Source organism: Ostrinia nubilalis, chromosome 20, assembly GCF_963855985.1.
Source record: "Ostrinia nubilalis chromosome 20, ilOstNubi1.1, whole genome shotgun sequence".
Taxonomy (NCBI): domain Eukaryota; kingdom Metazoa; phylum Arthropoda; class Insecta; order Lepidoptera; family Crambidae; genus Ostrinia; species Ostrinia nubilalis.
Genome location: NC_087107.1, coordinates 9,353,921 through 9,374,025, shown reverse-complemented (window position 1 = coordinate 9,374,025; position 20,105 = coordinate 9,353,921). Strand labels below are relative to the sequence as shown.

The window sequence follows — 20,105 nt, the reverse complement described above, 5'->3', positions numbered from 1 at the left end:
GATAAAATATTAAGTAGGTATACAACCTGTGTTCTTTCTCTTGCAGATGACTTTTACAAACAATTAAAAGCTCCAGAAGAATCAGTGAAATATAAAAAAATTACGGTCACTACGCCTTTGCCCAATTCAGCCACATTCCAAGGCGACTTTATGAGACCTGACGACAGGACCACTGCCACTAGTGCTTCAGAGATGTCCTTCGATGAAGACGCTATATTCATCACCACTTATTACGACAATGTGAACAACTTAACAGAAATATATTTAGCTAAAATACGACCTGTGCCTAGATCTTTAATGCAAATAATAGGCTATCTGGCACCATCATACGAGTATTTGACAAAAATTACCTTGTACGCATGTAACATTGATTCCCTTGTTATACACGAACTTTCAAAGATACTCCCCAAGACGGCAATTACCGATGTCTGTCTTGACGGATCTCCAGTTCCTGAAGGCAACTATTTTAATCTATTAGACCACAATGAAACTCGCATCAAATATCTTTCACTGTGCAGGTGTAAAATAAACGATGAAGTGTGTAAAGAAATAGCTAGTAGATTACACTATTTGTGTCCAGCGGAGAGAACATTATTGCTTTTAAATCTATCTTCTAACCACATAACAGATGAAGGAGCAAAATGTTTAGGCCAAGCTCTAAGAACTAATAGACACTTGCGGTATTTAAATTTGGCGGATAACCACATAGGCGATGACGGTGCTGACTTTATATTCGACTCGCTAATAGAATTTCGCCTTACATACGATGAAACTATGAAGAAACGAAAAAGAAGGCTAGAATATTTAAAGGCCAAAAGATCATTTTTGATGAAATTCTTAGCAGAATGCGATGCAACGAAGGAATCAGATGAATACAGTCAATTCAGTCGCAAATCTGGTACGAAGAAAAAGAAAACATCTGTCACCTCTTTGAAGAACAAAGGCTTTAAAAAGGATATTAGTAAGAAAGATAAATTAATATCTGGTGAAGATGGCTTGCTTAGAGCAGAGTTGTTTGCAAATGAGCTATTAGGGCCGTTTATTGATCCATTTTCACCACTTAATACTGTACTGAGAGATGGATATAGTCATTGTACTGGAAATATGGTGCTATGTTATTTGAATTTGTCGTATAATCGATTAGCGTATCCTAGTATGAAGAAGCTCGTTGCCCTTTTACAATACCAGAAACTTATTAAAAGGCCGACTCAATCGGGTCTTGTAAAGGTCGTGATTGAAGGAAATTGTATCCCGGTGTCATGTGTTGAATATCAGAAGATAAACGATCTGACTCGTTTGGCAAAGAGTGCGCATAACATCTCGGGAAGAATGTCTATTACAGGACTGAAATCAAGGAGTCGACAGGCTCGAATTTCATTGGTTCCTCAGCCTTCCTCAGGTAGAAATTAAATTCACATTTTATGCACAATGAGTTACATTTTATTTTAATTACACAACTATTTACATTTTCAAGGAAAAGAAAAATATATTGTATGGCTATAATATAATATAAATCTTTTGATCTCTATAGAAAAATCTAGCTGATTTAATTTCACAACTTTGTACTAACTTATTTTTAACACTAGATTTGGTAACTAAAAGTTTCTTTAAAATCACATTAGGCTTCTTTAATCGTAACAAATAAAAACTTAACTTTAAGTAAAGCAGAAAGTAAAAACATACAATAATACTATGAACTTAAAATAATAGATGAGTTGAATAAATAGGCAAAGTTTAGTTTAAGACATGACAGCACCAACAAATTCGTTTGTTAACGTAACATTTTACTGGCTACTACAGTATCTTTTCTCGTTAAACCTACAGGAAATACCTTAACAATAAAATTAATCTAAGTCTTTCAATACTGGTCTTTTCTAGTCATCAACGAGACTGTAATTTAATTTCTAGGTGGTAGGTATTCTCTGTTAGGTTTCGGTGCATTGGAACCTTGTGGTCTACCGCTTCCAGACGGGAAGCTAGGGCCACTTGGTTTGCCTGACGGGTAACCTTGACTTCCTCCTGAACCAGAACCGGGATAGCTTGAGCTACCCTGTGATCCTGGATAACCTTGGTTTTGAGATCCTTGACTCCCAGGGTATGACGACGATGGGCCTTGTGGTCTAGTGCTGCCTGGGTATGGTGTTGAACCTTGTGATCCCGCATTTCCAGGATACGAAGATGTTCCTTGAGGTCGAGAGCTTCCAGGGTAACCAGAAGATGGTCCTTGGGGTCCTGAACTGCCGGGGTAAGATGATGAGGGGCCTGTGCTACCTTGGTATAGGCCTGATGGAGTTTGCGAACCGGGGCTACCGGGGTAGCCTGTTGATGGACCTTGTGGTCCTGAGCTACCAGGATATCCACCTGATGGACCTTGAGGTCCCGAACTTCCTGGGTATCCACCTGATGAACCTTGACTTCCAGGGTAACCACCGGATGGAGCATTAGAGCCTGATCCTGGATATCCAGTTGATGATCCTGGAGAGCCTTGGCTTCCTGGATAACCTGAAGATGGGCCTTGTGGTCCTGAACCTGGGTAAGATCCAGTGTTATCAGGATACTGGCCTGTACTTCCAGGCTGTCCCGATTGTCCAGGATAAGATCCTTGTGAGTAGTCATTCGAGCCAGGGAAACCACTTTGGGATGATCCAGTTATGGAGTAGTCGTATAGATTAGCGTTCAATTCAAATAGGCCTGGGGCAGAGTTGCAATCAAATTGGTTCCACCAGACGCAGACAAAAACTTCTTGTGAGAAAATAGTTCCATTTGGGCAAAGAAAATCATAAGTTCTGTTATTGGCACAGACATGGAACACTTGACAGCGAGTTTCAACATCAGCATAATAGCCAGGGTATGGTTGAGCATCACATCTAAACGACGTTTCAGGGATCTCTGTTAGGATAGGATAATCCACGTCAGGTGTTCCGGGAATAGCTGAGTAGTCACCGTTTTCATAAGTACCATCATCATCAGACCCCCCGAAGCCTTGAGGTCCTGAACCAGGAAAACCAGGACCAGAAGGCCCACTAGGACCGCCAGAACCTCCAGGTCCAAATCCAGTACCAGGAAATCCAGAACTGCCCGGGCTACCTGGGAATCCACCGTTAGCAGCATTGGATCCACCAGGAAATCCACTGGGTCCAAATCCAGATCCAGGTCCACTTGGTGTTGAGCCAGACTGACCAGGATAGCCTTGTCCTTGGTAGTTTTGAGATCCAGGATATCCACCAGATGGTCCACTTGGTCCTTGTCCAGGGTATGAAGATCCTTGAGTGGGGTAACCCATTTGTGGGCGTTGATTGTCAGATCCTGGATAGCCCTGATTGGGGCCGGATGGGTATCCTGTAGGGCCAGATGGAAAACCAGGTGTCGACGCGGATCCAGGAGATCCAGAATATTCGTCATTCTGGGGTCTAGTAGGGTATGACGGGGTAGTAGGTGAACTAGGGTAGCCACTAGAGCCACCTGAGTATCCTGGTCTGTTTGGAGTTGTCCCTGAACCAAATGGCTGGCCAGGTTTGTTGTATTCATACCCATTCTGCGCTACTGCAAGAGCCAGTAACACTGAAAAAGAAATACAAATGGTTAAAAATTAGTTGATATCTGATTTTCGCAAAATACAAAAAAAAAACAAAATCCGTATTATAATGATGTTTTCTAATTGAACATTTAAATTCAATCTAACGCTTTTGTAAATAGCTTAAGCGCCAATCGTGAGTTCCTGCATCCAATTTCCCAGCCTATTTCAATTTCGCGTTATTCAATGCCGTATAATCTATTAACCATCTTAAACCCTTTCTCCGCGGCAGCGTTTTTGTGGGTCCCTGGGGCACAATAGACCCACACCACGAAGCCTGAGATGACATCGCGTGGGACCGTTTAACACCGACACGTTTCGTAATGACGCTCTAATAGGGAAATTGTTGTAACCGACCTCTTTAGGATAGGCTCATCATTAATTGGGCGATTGTTCTAAAACATGCTAACAAATAATACCTAGTGGCTAGCAAGCAGAACTCTCATTACTCGGGTCCTTCCTGGACCTCTGGCGACTTTAATCGTAACTAAACGATATTTTTTTTTTATAAAATATTAACTAATCTAATTCCGATAAACTAAATTGGTGCAAGAACTTTCAGTGAAATTTTCAAAATATTCAAGATAATATTTTGTTTTTCTACAACCATGAATTTGAAATATTTCCCAATCGTTACTTTGCCGTGACTGCAACAATTTTCAGTTGTTCACGACTAATCGTAGGTCCCTGTAGAGTTGTGTTGCAATACGTTTCCCAATGAGTGATGTTTAATGTATGCTCCCGCGTAATCTGTCTCCATTCAGTCTTAATTTGAACAAAACATTGTGGTTTAAAGGTGATTTGGTGTTAAAATAGTGCATTGTAATGTTCACATTGTCTGATCTGATGTAAATTATGAGACATTTATACCCCAAACAAAATAGACAGTTTATCTGAAACTCATAATGTTCTATTATAGTAAAGTACTCATTAATAACTCCTATACTATGGTAGTAGGTTGGTGGTCACGTCCATTCATTGTGTTGATTTTAAAGAATTAATTTGCCTTAATTAACGAGCTTGATCGTCGTTTTAATACCTAAATAGGTACATAATATTCATGTACCCTACTTACACAATGGGAATAATGCACATGATTTAGCATTATGTATCTTCTAATCAATTAGGTGGTTGCTAATATTAATGACGGTGTTGTTAAATGTTAAATTACTTGCTTACATTATTTTAATGGAAACGTAAAATTGCTTGTATTGTTTATGTAATTGCCTAGTTACATTGAGTAGCTAGTCGTGATTTGTAATAATTGATGTTTGAAGAAACGTTTATTGGTAACTAGCTGACCCGGCGAACTTTGTTCCGCCTTAATGGCAATAAATAAGCAGACTTTTTTTTAAATTTCGAACGGAATAAAAAGTATCCTATGTCCTTCTCCTGGCTCTAAATTACCTCCCTGACAATTTTCAGCTAAATCGGTTCAGCCGTTCTTGAGTTATAAGTGGAGTAACTAACACGACTTTCTTTTATATATATAGATGTATGACGTGTATGGCAAGCAATGCTAAAGCACAAGTAATTATTAGAGACTAAAAAGAATGGCTGACAGGCCCAACCGTGGGCTTTAGTCAAATAAAACTTTGGAATTAAAGACTTGTTTAAACTATTAAAAATAAAAAAATATTGTAATTTGAAAGAAAACACACCATGGTATTTGGTAAATGGGCTGCTAGTACCTACCTATTTTTAACCTACTTATTTTTTTAATAATGGTAGTTTATCTGTTGCTGCAAATAGCAACCCTGTAAAAACGTTAGTTTTTTTTCAAACTGAGAAATTATTGAAGAATCGTTAATTAGAGTCCACTGAAGCACAGATCGGAGAGTACTATGCACAGATATGGATAGATGCAGCATGTGAAAAAATTTGTATGAAGCCGAGCGTGCCACTTTTTAAACGTCATTAGTGTCATTTTAGCGAATTTTAGTGATTGCCGCAATTTGTTAAATATAAAACCAAAAACATCTTTATTTACCTTTTTAAAATAAATTAATTCTTACAAATCGTCAAATCTCGTTATTTTTTTTACCCTACCAGCGTTTCAAGACATAAATTTGTCAAGTGCATGAATACATGGATCAGTGTGTGTCTTATTGTTATGATTAAGTACGGTTCCTTGGGTTCGGTATGAGTGCACCACATACATGGACCATGGTTTTAACTCTTAAGAGTACATCGCAGGATATGTATTAAAAACAATGCTACTTTATACTTCTTCTACTGCTACTTTATTCTAATTAATTAGTTATTTGTTACATGTGCTGTTAATTACAATTCTCAATCCGTAAATAATTTCTTCTTTCTACCGTGTTCGTACTACTGTCCTCGTAAAATCATCGTAACCGATTGTTGTAATCGGATTACATGAACATCACTCGACCATGTATGTCCATTTGGACATATCGGAATGGCACGCTTTGACGATCAACTTGCTGTATCTACTCTAATCCATATCTGTGGTACTATGTCTAAAGCACTGAAGGCACTGAACAACAATAAGAATAATCAGACTCGTCCATTCAAGTAGGTAAGTAAACGTAACTAATATTTAAAAGCAGTTCGGTAATTTCAGTAGGTAGTTATAGCGCCAAATCAAAAACTTTTTCTCGTCGTAATGTATTAATTTAATTAAATGTTGTTAGGACAGCTAGGCAGGTAGGTACGAGTAGGTACTTCACTAGGGAAGTGCTTCACAATTTTCGCTTCACCACAAACTTGCGTTCTAACCGCCTACGCTTCGGTTTCGTGTTCTCCCGTCACGAAATGGAACATCAGAATAAGGAAGCTCTTCTGGTCCATTTTGTATGTTGCATTTCTGAATCTTTAAAATATAAGTACTTACTTTTAAATTGAAATCAAACGCCACTATTTAAGTAGGTAGGTACCTACTTAAATTATTTCATCTACTTACTTAATCATAATTTTATTTAGGTATTGTTTAATCCCCTCTCTAATATCTCCGAGTTGAGCGAGTTGTCTGGAAGTGATCACTTCCTATCGATAAGACTGCTTAAAGTTGTTCCGCTGTATTACATCCAGCATACAAAATAAAGATACCTATTTTACTAAATCTTTTTACCTGACCTCTGACACTACGAGATTTTTATTATTTCACAAAGGAACCCTAAAATTCGAATAGGGAAGAAAGTCGCTATGCTAGCTAAAATTGTATTTATTGATAGCAATAGTAAAAATAGTTAAACTAAATGAACCCTAAAACACCTTTCGTGGCCAATGGATACCGCCGAAGGCTTAAAGTGCGTCATTCCGGTAATTCCAGCCTAACTACTGTCCTATTGCCTCAGACGATAATGATATTAGTTCCTAACATCCTTAATAACTTGTTTTCTTTGCCTTTTGTGAAGAATTTACCGTAGAAGCAATACTAATGATAACAATTTGGTGACGTAGGTATCTGCCGTATCAATGATACGGGTAAGTACGGGGCGCCCGGGCTACGGGTACGGGCACTTGCCCTGTTGTGGAAATTATTAAGTAAATAAATGTCAAAATTTTTAAAACAGGACCTCTTCATTTAGCTCTAAGGCACGCACGCCATTTGGCTAGAGCTATAAGGTCTAAACAGTCTAAAGTTCGATTCTACCTTAGATCTCTAAAAAAACTATGGCTAAAAAAACTGGCCTGTAGGCCTAGGATGCGCCATTTTATCGATTTTACGCGATAAGCCCATACGTTTGTCGTCTAATATCATCGACAAGATTTTATCACTGCGCGCATCCTAGTCCGACTGAACTGTAATATCAATCGAATCGTAGGCCTGCACAATCGAAACATCGTTAATTGAGTTCCGATTACGATGCAATTGGCCTCGTACTGCAATGTGAACTCGTGAGGTTAATAATCTGACATCTCAATTGATATTAGTTTTATTACCACGGGATGGGTGATGGAGTTTCTCAAAGACATGATAGTTCGTCTTCTGAGTTTTAATTTTAGCACGTAGGATGAATTTTCCTCCTCTGTTAGGACCATAATATAAGAAACTAGTTAAGCCTCATCATTCACTTTTGATTTCTTGTTATTACTTATTTCCTCTCCGTTAGAAAATGTTTAAGCTTGAGTAGGTAATGGTCATAATACTTTAAAATTGTTTAAGGCCTTCATCACTCAGCCGGTGAGCTTATAATAAAATCTGACAATCGTTGTCCCGCATTGGGTTTTAAAATACTTACTTTATCTACATCATACCTAATGCACACAGGCATAATAAGAATGAAGTTTTAAAAGCTCTTTAGTATGAAAGATAAAAGCCCCTTTAAGTATTATAAGCTATCATGAACTTAATCGGCCAACTGTTTTCAAACTAAGTTTTCAAACTTAGATTAATAAAGTTTTCAAATCAATAAGTTTACATTTGTTTTACAAGTCATATAATTTAGTAAGTAATTCAGTCAGTCAGTTTATGTAAATACGCTGCAGGGCTACAAAACTTCAATTCAATGTCCTTACGCATATTCATCACGCATTATGTCAAGTTAGCCCATGGGCGTATGGTTGTCTTAACGTTTGATATTATGGAGTTAGATTAGAACAGGAATTTCGAAGCTATCAACATGATTAATTTGCGCTTAATAAGCTATTTGTAAGGAATTTATGATGTTGGTATAAAGGTGGGTACTCACTAGGAGGACTACTTAGTACCTATTTTAATAATTATGTATTATGTGCTAAAGGTCTTCGCACACGTACTTGTAAATAAATGCTAGCTAATTAACTAATGCTCTTAGGTCAGCCGAGCTGTGCACTATTGTATGTAATGCTCAACATTGTATTCGGCATTGTTATTACACGCGATTACTTCCAGTGGGTAACCATCTTTATGGTTTTTGTTTTAATGTGACTGGCTCCTTTTATCTCTAGATAGAGCTATGATATTGTACCACAATAAGTACATTTTATATAGATACCTAACGTTCTCAAATAGCTAAGGTAAATATATAAGGTAAATAGCTAAGGTAAATAGTATACCGAAAAAGCTTCATATCTTCTGCAAAAAAGTACAATAATTAGAAAGATTCTAGTAGTAAGCCGTCGGGAAAGCTTTTGACTTTTCTGCTACTCGTAAATCTTTTTAGACTAACAAACAATAGAAATCTTAACATCAATGTATTTTATGAGCTTTACCAGTACCACATACTAATCTTAAGAGCTTTTATTTTCACAATACAGATTAAGAGCTTATTATGTGTAATATACCTAGTAACCACGATTTCAAGTTGTAGGAACAAGTAAATAGTTGATGGTAAGGACTATAGTCCTTTCAAATTTCGGGGTCTATTCCTTGTTCTGATAGGTATTTCCCAGATAGAATCCCGTACTAGAGAATGAACATTGTACCCGACTGCGCCAGAAGGAGGGTTATATTTGAGAAATTAAAACTAGCTTTGACTTTCAAAAAGTAAGTGTCTATCAGACGAATCTACTCGTACCTACATGAGAGGTCGAAACTAACTAAAAGTGACAGCAACGCATGCCCTTTGATAACATCCCAGCCTAGATTTCACACGGCACTCACTTCGAAATAACTCGAAATAAGTAAGCTATCCGTGTAAGTGTAATGACGTGTCAGAGGTTCACCTCCTGATTGCTGGCCCTCGGGAGGTTGCGACACACTTCCCATCAGTTGATTCGAGGGTGTCAGTCACTCCGGCACGCACTCGGGAGACAAAGTAAGCAATGCTATTGCCAAATACCTATGTTTAGATGTTACCTGGAATCCAACAATCTTAAGCCTGGGTTGTACCATCTTTCTTTAACTTTGACAAACGTCAAAAGTCTGTCAAATTCCATACGAAAAACACCGGTTATCATTAAAGTTACGGTCAATGTTAGGTGGTGCAACTCAGCCGAAAAATACAGTTCCAGACAGTTTTAAAATTAACGTTTAAGTTTATTGTTTTGATATTGAGTCTAGTTAAAACGGCAATAATTCATGAAATAAAGTCTATAATATGAAATACTTAGTTGAATAAATTCAATCTTTTCAAACAAAATGTTGATTAGTTTTGATCTACTTCAGTGATTAACCCTGGATCTAAAAGTATATTACTTACTTAGTTGTTCCGCCTTTGATAAAATAACGTTAAAGTATAACTTTATTAATCGTAAGATTCGGCCCTGGCAACAGTTATAATGAAATGCAAATTATGCTATTAGGATGCTATATTACTGCTAAATTAAAAATGTGTGAATTATACAAGAAAATAATTAAAAGGCATTTCTTCTTAAGGACCATCTGATTTATTCAAAACATAAGCAAGCAGGGATCCACCATGAAGCTTTTTTATCACTTCCAAGTTCAGAGGCTTCTCGGGAAACGGACAATTATTGTCTACTAATTTTCTAATCGTAAGTTAATGTATAAAATACATACTATTATAAAATGACCTTGAGCTCTACGAAAAGTTGACCCGAACCACAAAGTGACATACTGACACCCATGCCAGAAGGTCAAGTTCTTTTATAGAGACATTAGCATCGCAAGTTCATTGTGTGGCGTTTTGTAAATTCTCTCATGCGTACCCTAATGTTGCTTTAACGATAATGTACGCAGCTTAACGTGATCAATTAGAAATGTTGCGTGTGTCTTACAACATCTTGATGTATACAGCATCCTTAGGTTTAAATGTTGGTCGTGTGAACCTTAACCAAACAGAGCAGGGGTCATTTTTCAAGTAGAGATGCGATACTTTTAGGCTAAAAGTCAGTAAAACTACGTCGTGCACGACTTCTGAGATCAATGAGTTTTGTGTGGTATTTAAAAGCAATTAATTGATTGGGCACTGATGATGATCACGCACAAAATCATTTTACTCCAGGTCAATATCAAAAATGTTGCGAAAGACTGTCTTTCGTTGTGTATCGATGAAAAAAAGTGCACTGAAAATTTTTGGGACTGCATATTTTTCAGGAGAGGAAGGATTAGCAACAAATATAGCATTTGATTTGTTATGAAGTTTGACACTAATGTAACTTTTAATCTTAATTAACTATGTCTATTAGTGTTGTAATTAATTGTTTATAAGCTTATTTTACATAAAACGTTACTGTTTTCTGTCTCAAAACTTATAATTAATGGTTGTTTCCCTTTGAAAGAGAAAATACCTAGCTCGTGTGATTTTGAACGGGTTTTTTAATCGCTGTTTTTTAAATTTGGTCTCAAGAGTTCATCAGGATAGCGATCTAAAATCATCATTTGGTCAGTGAACTCTGCAAAATGTCATAGCATCATCTTACTATGAAATTAACACTTTCGAATACTAATTTAATTTGTACGAATATGGACAAATTAAATTACAGTAATAACTCTAGCAAGTATGTCAGTGGACTGTAATACGCTTGTCAGTTTGAATCTATCTTAACAAATCATTACTCATATTTTGTGACCTCTTGCTTGTGAATTATGAACCAATGGGGTATTAAAGTTATATAACACGTTTAAGCTTTGTATTACGTGTTTACTTTAGCGTTTTAAATTCTACTAATTTAGGGATCTGCGTAAAAATATTTTTTACAATTTAATTTAATAATCTTCTTCATCAATCGACGACCTCATAACGGTACAGGAAGGCGCTGGATGCAGGCCACTACCAACCGGGCAAGGAAGCAAGGAAATCATTGGAGGAGGCCTGTGTTCAGCAGTGGACATCCTGTGGCTGAAATGATGACGATGAATAATCTACTCAACTCTCTTCTTGGGACTTGTTCATACTAACCTTTTCAATTATCAAAATTTGCCTGTAAATATTAATATTCTCTACGGAAAAAAATACCTCGTATAAATATTGAGAAATTGCTATGGCATTAAGTATTTTATTCCTGTGTACGGAACATCTAAATTGCGGAGATGCTTAAAATACGTCGTGTCATTAGAACTAATAATACGTCATTATTCTACGAAACCAAAGCTCAAAATTGCTTGGGCATGTCTTATAGAATCTTACGTACTTATTTCCATTTCTGTTGGTCACATTCGTATATTTTCGTAAAAGACCTATAAATATTTCAGATTCCTAACCTTAAATAACAACGCCTAAATATTTTGTATTAGTGAATCTGAAAGCTATGATTATTATGATGTCACTTGATAATAAACCCTAACTTTGAATACTAAGTACTCATTTAAAACAATTTTGAATAATACTCGTAACAGGTCAAGTTGTGTTTCACGAACTTATTGGTACCCTTTGGTACAATTTGTATGTATGGTTTTGTTACCTTTAGAAAGGTGACATTAAAAAAATAAGTTGGAATAATTTCCAGCCAGTTTTCAGTTGTTTTTCCAAGTCCATCGTAAATTGAAAGTGTTGACTTCAAAAAAGCTGAATTAAGAGCTTTTTAGACACGGATGATACAAATTGATTTAATAAATCTTAAAAAGATATTCATTTAATAATTTTAAAGTGCTTAACACCTGTCACATTTAAGTTAACTTTAAACTTATAATTTACGTAACGACACATCACTGACACCTTTGACTGCCGTTTTAATGTATTACGATGCAATAAAAACTTAATTTACTATGTAATGTATTTACTAAGCGCCCCGTTTTGCATATTTTAACATAATATTTGCGTAAAGTGCATATTTAGACGATCGGATTAAAAAGAGCATGCATTATGGCGTATATTTCACAAACAAATTGTTTGAAATTTACTAATATTGTCTAGTGATTGCATGAAACGCTGTTTTTGTTTCCCCGTGAATTTATTAAAATTTAATTTCAGATAAATTACAGATGCTTAGGAAATTGATTACGAATGTTCTTTTAGGATTTGGTAGTCCACCTTTTATTGCATAATGTGCTTAATCAAATGTTTTATTAAATTACAAAAGCTAACATAGTTGGGCGAAAGATAAGTGGCCCGTTGATAATTTAATTAATTAATCTTTTACTCAGAATGGTAAGCATATTAATTAACTATTTGTCTTGTGCCCAACTATGGGCAATATTACTATAAATTTTACTTACTGCAAAACGTTGACAAACGCAGCATGGTGTTGGTGCTGCTGGTTGCGGCTTAAACTAAATCTGTGAACAAAACATCTAAGATTAGGTTTAACTATAGACAGAACTATAAATTGCCCTAAAATAAAGTTCTGAAAGTGATGTCGCTATAGTTTTTATATGACATTTATGTTTTTTACTCCATGTCCCGTGTCCCGTTCCCATGTGACGATTTCACCCGTCGCGACGTCGTCACATAAGCCCTATAATGATGACACGCAAAACTCAATTAAATTAAAGCATTGTTAAAGTTTATGAAGGTCAATTTCAATAAAAAAGGAAATTGTTTATTATGTCAGTTAAATCTGTAGTTATTAAGATTCTTGCATATAAGTTACATGTTATTCTTGAATCTAATGTTGAATCCTTTCATAAATGTAGCGTAACTCCACGTTCTTTCATGAAAAAGGGTCACTTGTCACTTCCCTTTTCACGGAGCCTTGCGTAATTCCTACACAAACTGTCTGTCATCTGATCTAAAGACATGTTTCGAATACTAATGCACCACGCTGCAACGTTGAAAGGTGATCGGTGCATCTGACGGATATTTGCATCTGGCGTCAAATGTCGCTCTACATAGAAAGCGTGACCAAACTATCTGAGGATGAGTAACTTGTGTTTAACTTTAGTACTTATTGCAGCATCTGGTAGAGTATTAGTTAACCGGGATGAAGTGTCGAAATTCTGGGTGACTATCCCTCTTAACACTTTCCCGGATAGTAACCCAGACACAATGGAAGTTTAATTATTATGACGGCTATAGCAGTCCACTGTCCAGTTAATTGGATCAACACATTTAAGTCTTAAAACTTCAATTTAGTTTTCAATCAACTGCTAATTCACGTTTTTCTTAGTAGCTTTGAAATTGATACAAAGGTAATTTGAGTCAGTTAAACTTACATCGTCCGAATTAGTTTTACTTTGAAAAATTACATTTTTAAACTATTTATTCCTGGATAAATAAAATTTGGAGGACCGCTCTTTGTGGAAATCCTTGGGGGAGGCCTTTGTCCAGCAGTGGACGTCTTTCGGCTGAAACGAATCAACGAGCGAAATAAAATTTGATAATAACAAAACTAATGGCGTGTGACTTCCGTTTTGTCTTTTAGTATTTAATACTCAAATAAATTTATTACCAAATAGCTGCAGAATTTTCTCACAATAACTGGTAACTATTAAATAAATAAATAAATCTTTGGACAATTTCACACAGCGCCAGCTAGCTCCAAAGTAAGCAACTTAATGCTTGTGTTATGGGTGCTAAGCTTAACGGATATACTACTTATATACTTTCTTTTTAAATACATACATATTATACATAGTCACACCCAGACCCGTCACAGAAATTAAAATTCATCATTTCAATTTCTGCCCGGCCGGGAATCGAACCCGGGACCTCTCGGCATAGTAGTCCGTTCTGAACCACTACACCAAACGGCCGACTATTATTGTTTATATTGATTAATTAATGTAGTTACGAGTATTAATATTTTAAGATACTCAAAGGTTTTATGGAATTTTATCACGAACAGACCTAGGTACAGGAGAGTGCCTGGACACTAGGCATTCACTTTGTGCCTGGACCAAATTGTACTGGATCTACATTATCAATCGAAATAAAATGCCCTTAGCTTCCCAGATTTAAGTATAGTAAATAACAATGTCTACCGCGAAATATAATATTTTCAAATAGCATAGTGAAAATGTCAACCAAGATTACCTTTTTGTTGACAAGATACGCCCTAATGGATTTTATCAGAGTCATATTAGGTTTAAATACCTAATTATTGAACAATAGATCGATTGTCTCGAAGTGACATTACGCGTATTGGGGCGAATAGCGAGATAATTGCTTTAACGCCATCAAAAGGTTAGCTATGTTTTAATTAATTGATTATTCTCCTAAAGAATTGGTCGAATATTTTTTCTGTGGGATTTAAAAAACTGAGTAAAATATGTCCGGCTTTGAAATATGATAATGCCTAAAAATTACTACTTATAACGTTAGTAACTCTCTGAAATACTATTCAATTGTTTTTATATTGAATTGTGGAGTTATAAGATACAAGTGACACAGAGATATTTTTTTTAATTACAGACAATATTTTTGGTAAAATAAATTGACTGTAACTTTATTGTAGTTTTCTTTCTATGCCTGTAGTGTCACAATTTAGACATTTTAAACAACTTTACCTAACAATCCTCACAATACACAACTAACTTAAGCTCTAATTAAGCCAGTAACCTGTAACACTAATCCTAAACGACACTTGTCGTAAAAGCAAATGTATGTCTTACTATCATTTCATTAAGTCATCCAAAGTCTCACTGAGCAGATTCCTCAGATGTGTACTAACAAGGAAATAATGTATACCCTCAAGAGATGAATCCCACCGATTACCAGCTCGAGTGTTGAGAGAAATGAATGCGTGCAGAGCGCCATTGTTTCAGTAATACTGTAACTTATACGCAGTTTATCTGTTGCATAAACTATTAAAAGCTTAAAAGGAGATTGGGATCGCGAGGTGATAAAAACGATGTTAGTTTTGTTTTGCAATTTCGACCCAATTGCGCGTTACGTTGAAACAAATGAGATATCATTTGGACGACTTATTCCCAGGTTTATTGTAGTGTTTTGTTTATTTTTGGCGTGGATTATGGAACATTTTTGACCGCTAAGTACTGTTTTATTTTAGGAAAACACAATGAGAAATATCTTTAAAGCAAAGAGGTACCTACAAACCGTTGATATGATTGGAAATCTTGAAATCTGGTCATTTTGATATTTTAAATACAAATGAGATGTTCAGCAACCATTTCGAGTAGGATTGAAAAGTTATTTTACAAATAGAATATTTTAACTGTAGATTTTTTATTTTGCTTGTGACCACGGCTGCGGCATAGCATACAAATGATGAGTCTTGTTACTTGATTAAATAAATTATATGATTATTATAGCAGCCGAAACGTCAAGCCGTGAGTACATATGTAACTCCTGTAAAATGTCGCATTGAGACCCGTGTTTCTCTATTTTAATTGAAATGGAACGCGACAGTCTAAAATCAAAGAAGATTTTAGTTAGTAATATTGAAACTATAGAGAACCTTCAATTCTTTACACTAAATAATTTAGGTTAGAAAGGTACAGATGGTGAATATTTAGGCTAAATATAAAAAACATCTTCTGTAAAATTTTTGCTGGAAACATATTTTTATGCGTCAAATATTTTAATCGTTCGAAATAGCACTCTCGTTATTCATATAACCTAATTTTCTCTATCTAGCCATTCTCTACCAATAATTATTCCCTCAATTTAAAGTCCACTTTGCATATCGGTTGTGTGAACTCCAATAACTTGAGACACCAAAGAATGCCAATCAATGACGATTGTTCTGGGCAAGAAAACGCATTGTCGCCGACAAAAACACTCTACATGAGAAAACTACTATAATCTGCATTGTGTCGGATTAAAGAATCGGAAACTGTTTTTCTGTATCGGCGAGGCAGGCACTTAGTTATAAAATCCTGTTGGATTAATAATCCACTGATACATCTACAACTAATATAGTAGCTAAAAAATCTGCATTGACGCTGTAAGAAAATGCAAGGCATTTTCTTCTTATTAAAAAGATCTTTTTGAATATGATTTGAAGCCAAAATAAGCACGACACATTTTTTCCACTTTACAAATTGGTTAAGTAAGACTATACGTATTTTATCTATTCAAAGCTATTGGCCCTTATTCTTCCTTTACATTTTTTTGGTTTATTAGGCAGAAATATGATTCATAATTGATAATTCAGTTACTATTTAAATAAAATTGAATAATGTGTAACATCAAAATGATGGGCGGGCGGAAAACTGCTGCGTACTGACGCGTTTATGTCTTTTGTACGAGCGCGAGTTCATATCAGTTTAATCTGTCTTAAAACTATATCCAAATTGAATTATGAACTAAAATTACATATAAAAATATACCGATAAATTAACATACTGAAACAAATTCATATTACGTTAATTTACTTTGTTTCAAGTAGCTAAATTAGCGTTCGTCAGAAAATTTTAAATTTCAATTTATTGACCGCAAAAATTTTGTTTATTTTTCCAAAATATCCTTTACCTAGTAGAAAACAATTAATTTAAAACAAATTTAATAAAATACCAAACAAAAATCTAAACAAAATCCGAACAACAAGCACTATTTCACTCAAAACACTAACTTATTCCAACACTTACACAAACTGGCCTAAAAATTTTCAAAATTATCCAAAAAAATGCACTCACCGTGTACGTACAATGCGCTAACGTGCCGCGCGACTGCGAGCAAGCGGCGCGGGCGCATGCTTATATGACCGTCGCCATGGCAACGCTGAAGGGATGACACGAAGCCTGCGGTTTTACAAGGCTGGGTTTTAGAATGGGAACAATAGTGTGTGCTGGTTGGAGATGTATAGTTTTGTAATTTTGTGGACATGAAGGGAAGGTTCCTAAAGTGCTGTGCAAAATTGCGCTATTTAAGTAAGTAGTTTATTTTGGCCCAGGATGAAATTGACCTTTTTTGGCTGATTTTTGAAGTAGGTAATAGTATTTTTTTTATAAATGTCCTTGGACATTTTACTCTGCGCTTCTAGTCCCAAACTAAGCAAAGCTTGTACTATGGGTACTAGACAACGGATATAAACATGCTTAAATACTTTTTTTGTAAATACATACTTAATATACATAGAAAACACCCAGTCCAATACAAAAAAATATGTTCATGCACACAAATGTTTGTACTGTGCGGGAATCGAACCCGCAACCTCCGGAATAGTAGTCCGTTTCGAACCACTACACCAAACGGCCTTAATATATAAATACTTTCTATCCTATCGTACTGATATTACAAGTATTAAATATGAATGTTTGTGAGGATAGAGGATATATGACTATATTTACAATGCATCGGCTGGTATCAAATTAGGCGAAGCTCGTACTCGTTTATCAAACATCATATAAAGGTAGCAGGAAGGCGCTGGACTCAGGCCGCGCCCGCTACCAATAGATCAACATGGAAATCATTGGGGTAGGCCTATGTTCAGCAGTGGACGTCCTATGGCTGAAATGATAATGATGATGACTTATCAAAAACATTCATTTGTTTCATTCATTGTTAGGCTGAGTTGCACCACCAAACTTTGACCGTAACTATAACGATAACCGGTGTTTTTGTATGGTGTTTGACTTTTTGACGTTTGTCAAAGTTAAAGTAAGATGGTGCAAGCAACCCAGCCTTACGCCCGTATTCACAAATGATACTTGCTTAAGTAAAGCAGCAAATCGAATGCACAGCGTTGAATAGAGCTCTGTGATTGGATCACGTGTCACCCTGTGCGTCCACACTCACTGTGAGACCTCATAGTAATGTTTGTGAATACGGGCGTTAGTGTTGAGCGGGAATCGTACCTCCGACCCCTGGAATAAAATATTAGTCCAGCAAACTACTAGGCCAAAAGGCATTTGTACCAAAAATTACAGTGGGTCATGTCAATTTCCTGTATCGCAACATTCGCAACTTCTCGAGACATCTGCCGACTGATTACAGACCGATTGTACGATCTCGGCCGATATGGAATTATTGAGAACCGATCATTTTGTCAATCGCAATCGAATGGAATTTAGCATCGATATTGTTCGAGTGCGTTGCGTTGTCGATAGAGAGCTTTAATTTTGATTCCGTAACGAATAAGTAAAATATTTAGCACTAGTTTATTTTAATTACCGATTAATTCTGTAAATTAACTTCTCACATTCTCCGTGAAAATCCATCAACCTTAAGTTTATGCTTGGATAATTACTTAATTAATAACTAAAAGGGGTAATTTTAAGGTAAGTTCAAATGGCAACCATGACTTTAGCAGTGGTGCATTCAAATTTCAAACTGCAGGTTTTCATCAGTAGGTAGGTAACCCATCGCTGCCACTGCTTTTTTGTATTACCTAAAGAAATGTTCAGTTATCTATAAATTATGTAAATTAGCAAAAAACGAGCATTGTTACATAACATTATGAGTGTAAACATCGTTTAGTCATAGCATTTACTGTTAGTAAAAAACTAGGCTTACCAAAATTTTTATACCCCACCTACAGTTTCTTTTAGATAGGATACAACCACAACTGCGTAACAAAAAGAAGTCTCTTATCTGACAAATAGTATGCAAATAGGCTACGAGTTACGACTAGAGTTTTATGTAGCCGCTAGCTCATACACAAACTGGGAAACTTTGTTCGCTTTATTGCAACTATTGCAAAGCTCCTGTAGGTTTATTGATATGACAAATCTACATTTTGACTATACTATCAATAACATCGACCATCGAAGGCTAAGTAGGAACTAGTTCGCAATACAAATCCCAACTATCCCAACTTCCCAACTAATATTATAAATGCGAAAGTAACTCTGTCTGTCTGTCTGTCTGTCTGTCTGTCTGTCTGTCTGTCTGTTACGCTTTCCCGCTTAAACCTCGCAACCGATTTTGATGAAATTTGACATAGAGATAGTTTGAGTCCCGGGAAAGAACATAGGATAGTTTTTATCCCGGTTTTTGAAACAGGGACGCGCGCGATAAAGTTTTTCTGTGACAGACAAAATTCCACGCGGGCGAAGCCGCGGGCGGCCGCTAGTAAATAAATAAATATCCTTGGCCATTACACTACGCTTCTAGTCCCAAACTTAACAAAGCTTGTACTATGGGTAGTAGACAACGGAATTCAACGGATATAAACATACTTAAATACTTTTTTCGTTTGTAAATACATACATATTTATTATACATAGTAACACGCAGACCCGTCACAGGAATTAAAATTCATGATTTCAATTTCTGCCCGGCCGGGAATCGAACCCGGACCTCTCGGCATAGTAGTTCGTTCCGAACCACTACACCAAACGGCCGACAATGTTCCTCATTTTTATAAATGTTTAAAACTTTCCTTGCTAGTACAGTGAGGAGAGAGGCTACTGTTTTCGGGTCTATCGTGAAACAACCGTGTTGATTCAGGCATTTTCGTAATTTTATTTAGGTTTTGGCAGCGGTTCTGGTCATTAGCATTATTTTAAAATTAACCTAAAACTATAAATATGAAGTAATTTAATATGTGAGTGTATAGAAATGTATGTAGGTATATTATTGCTAGATTTCATCAACATTAAGGAATAGGGTCAGCTACGTATTTTGTACACATAAAAGGCATCAAGCAAACGTGGTCGCCCCAAGCAAACTTGGCGGCGCACTGTAGCAGACGAGGCGAAGAAAATCGGCAAGACCTGGAACGAGATCAAACGCGAAGCTCAAGACCGAACGCGATGGAGGACTGTTGTGGGACACCCTTTGCCCCATCTAGGGGACATAGGACCTTACGTCAAAAGACACCTCTATGTTATAGCGTATTATATGTGTTATTGGGGGGTATAGGGAAGTCAGTATTCTTTTATTAAAGTTAGATAAAC

General features: G+C 36.2%; 1 protein-coding gene across 1 annotated transcript; it reads right to left on the bottom strand.

Moving 5' to 3' along the window:
- Positions 1–1,482: 1,482 nt before the first annotated feature.
- Positions 1,483–16,975, bottom strand: LOC135081608 (collagen alpha-1(IV) chain-like). Its single transcript, XM_063976354.1, has 3 exons — positions 16,902–16,975; positions 12,582–12,641; positions 1,483–3,561 (listed from the first exon to the last, which is right to left on the bottom strand). Exons 2-3 carry the CDS (start codon positions 12,604–12,606, stop codon positions 1,898–1,900), a joined length of 1,689 nt encoding a protein of 562 aa, XP_063832424.1. The 5' UTR covers positions 12,607–12,641; positions 16,902–16,975; the 3' UTR covers positions 1,483–1,897.
- Positions 16,976–20,105: the final 3,130 nt, after the last annotated feature.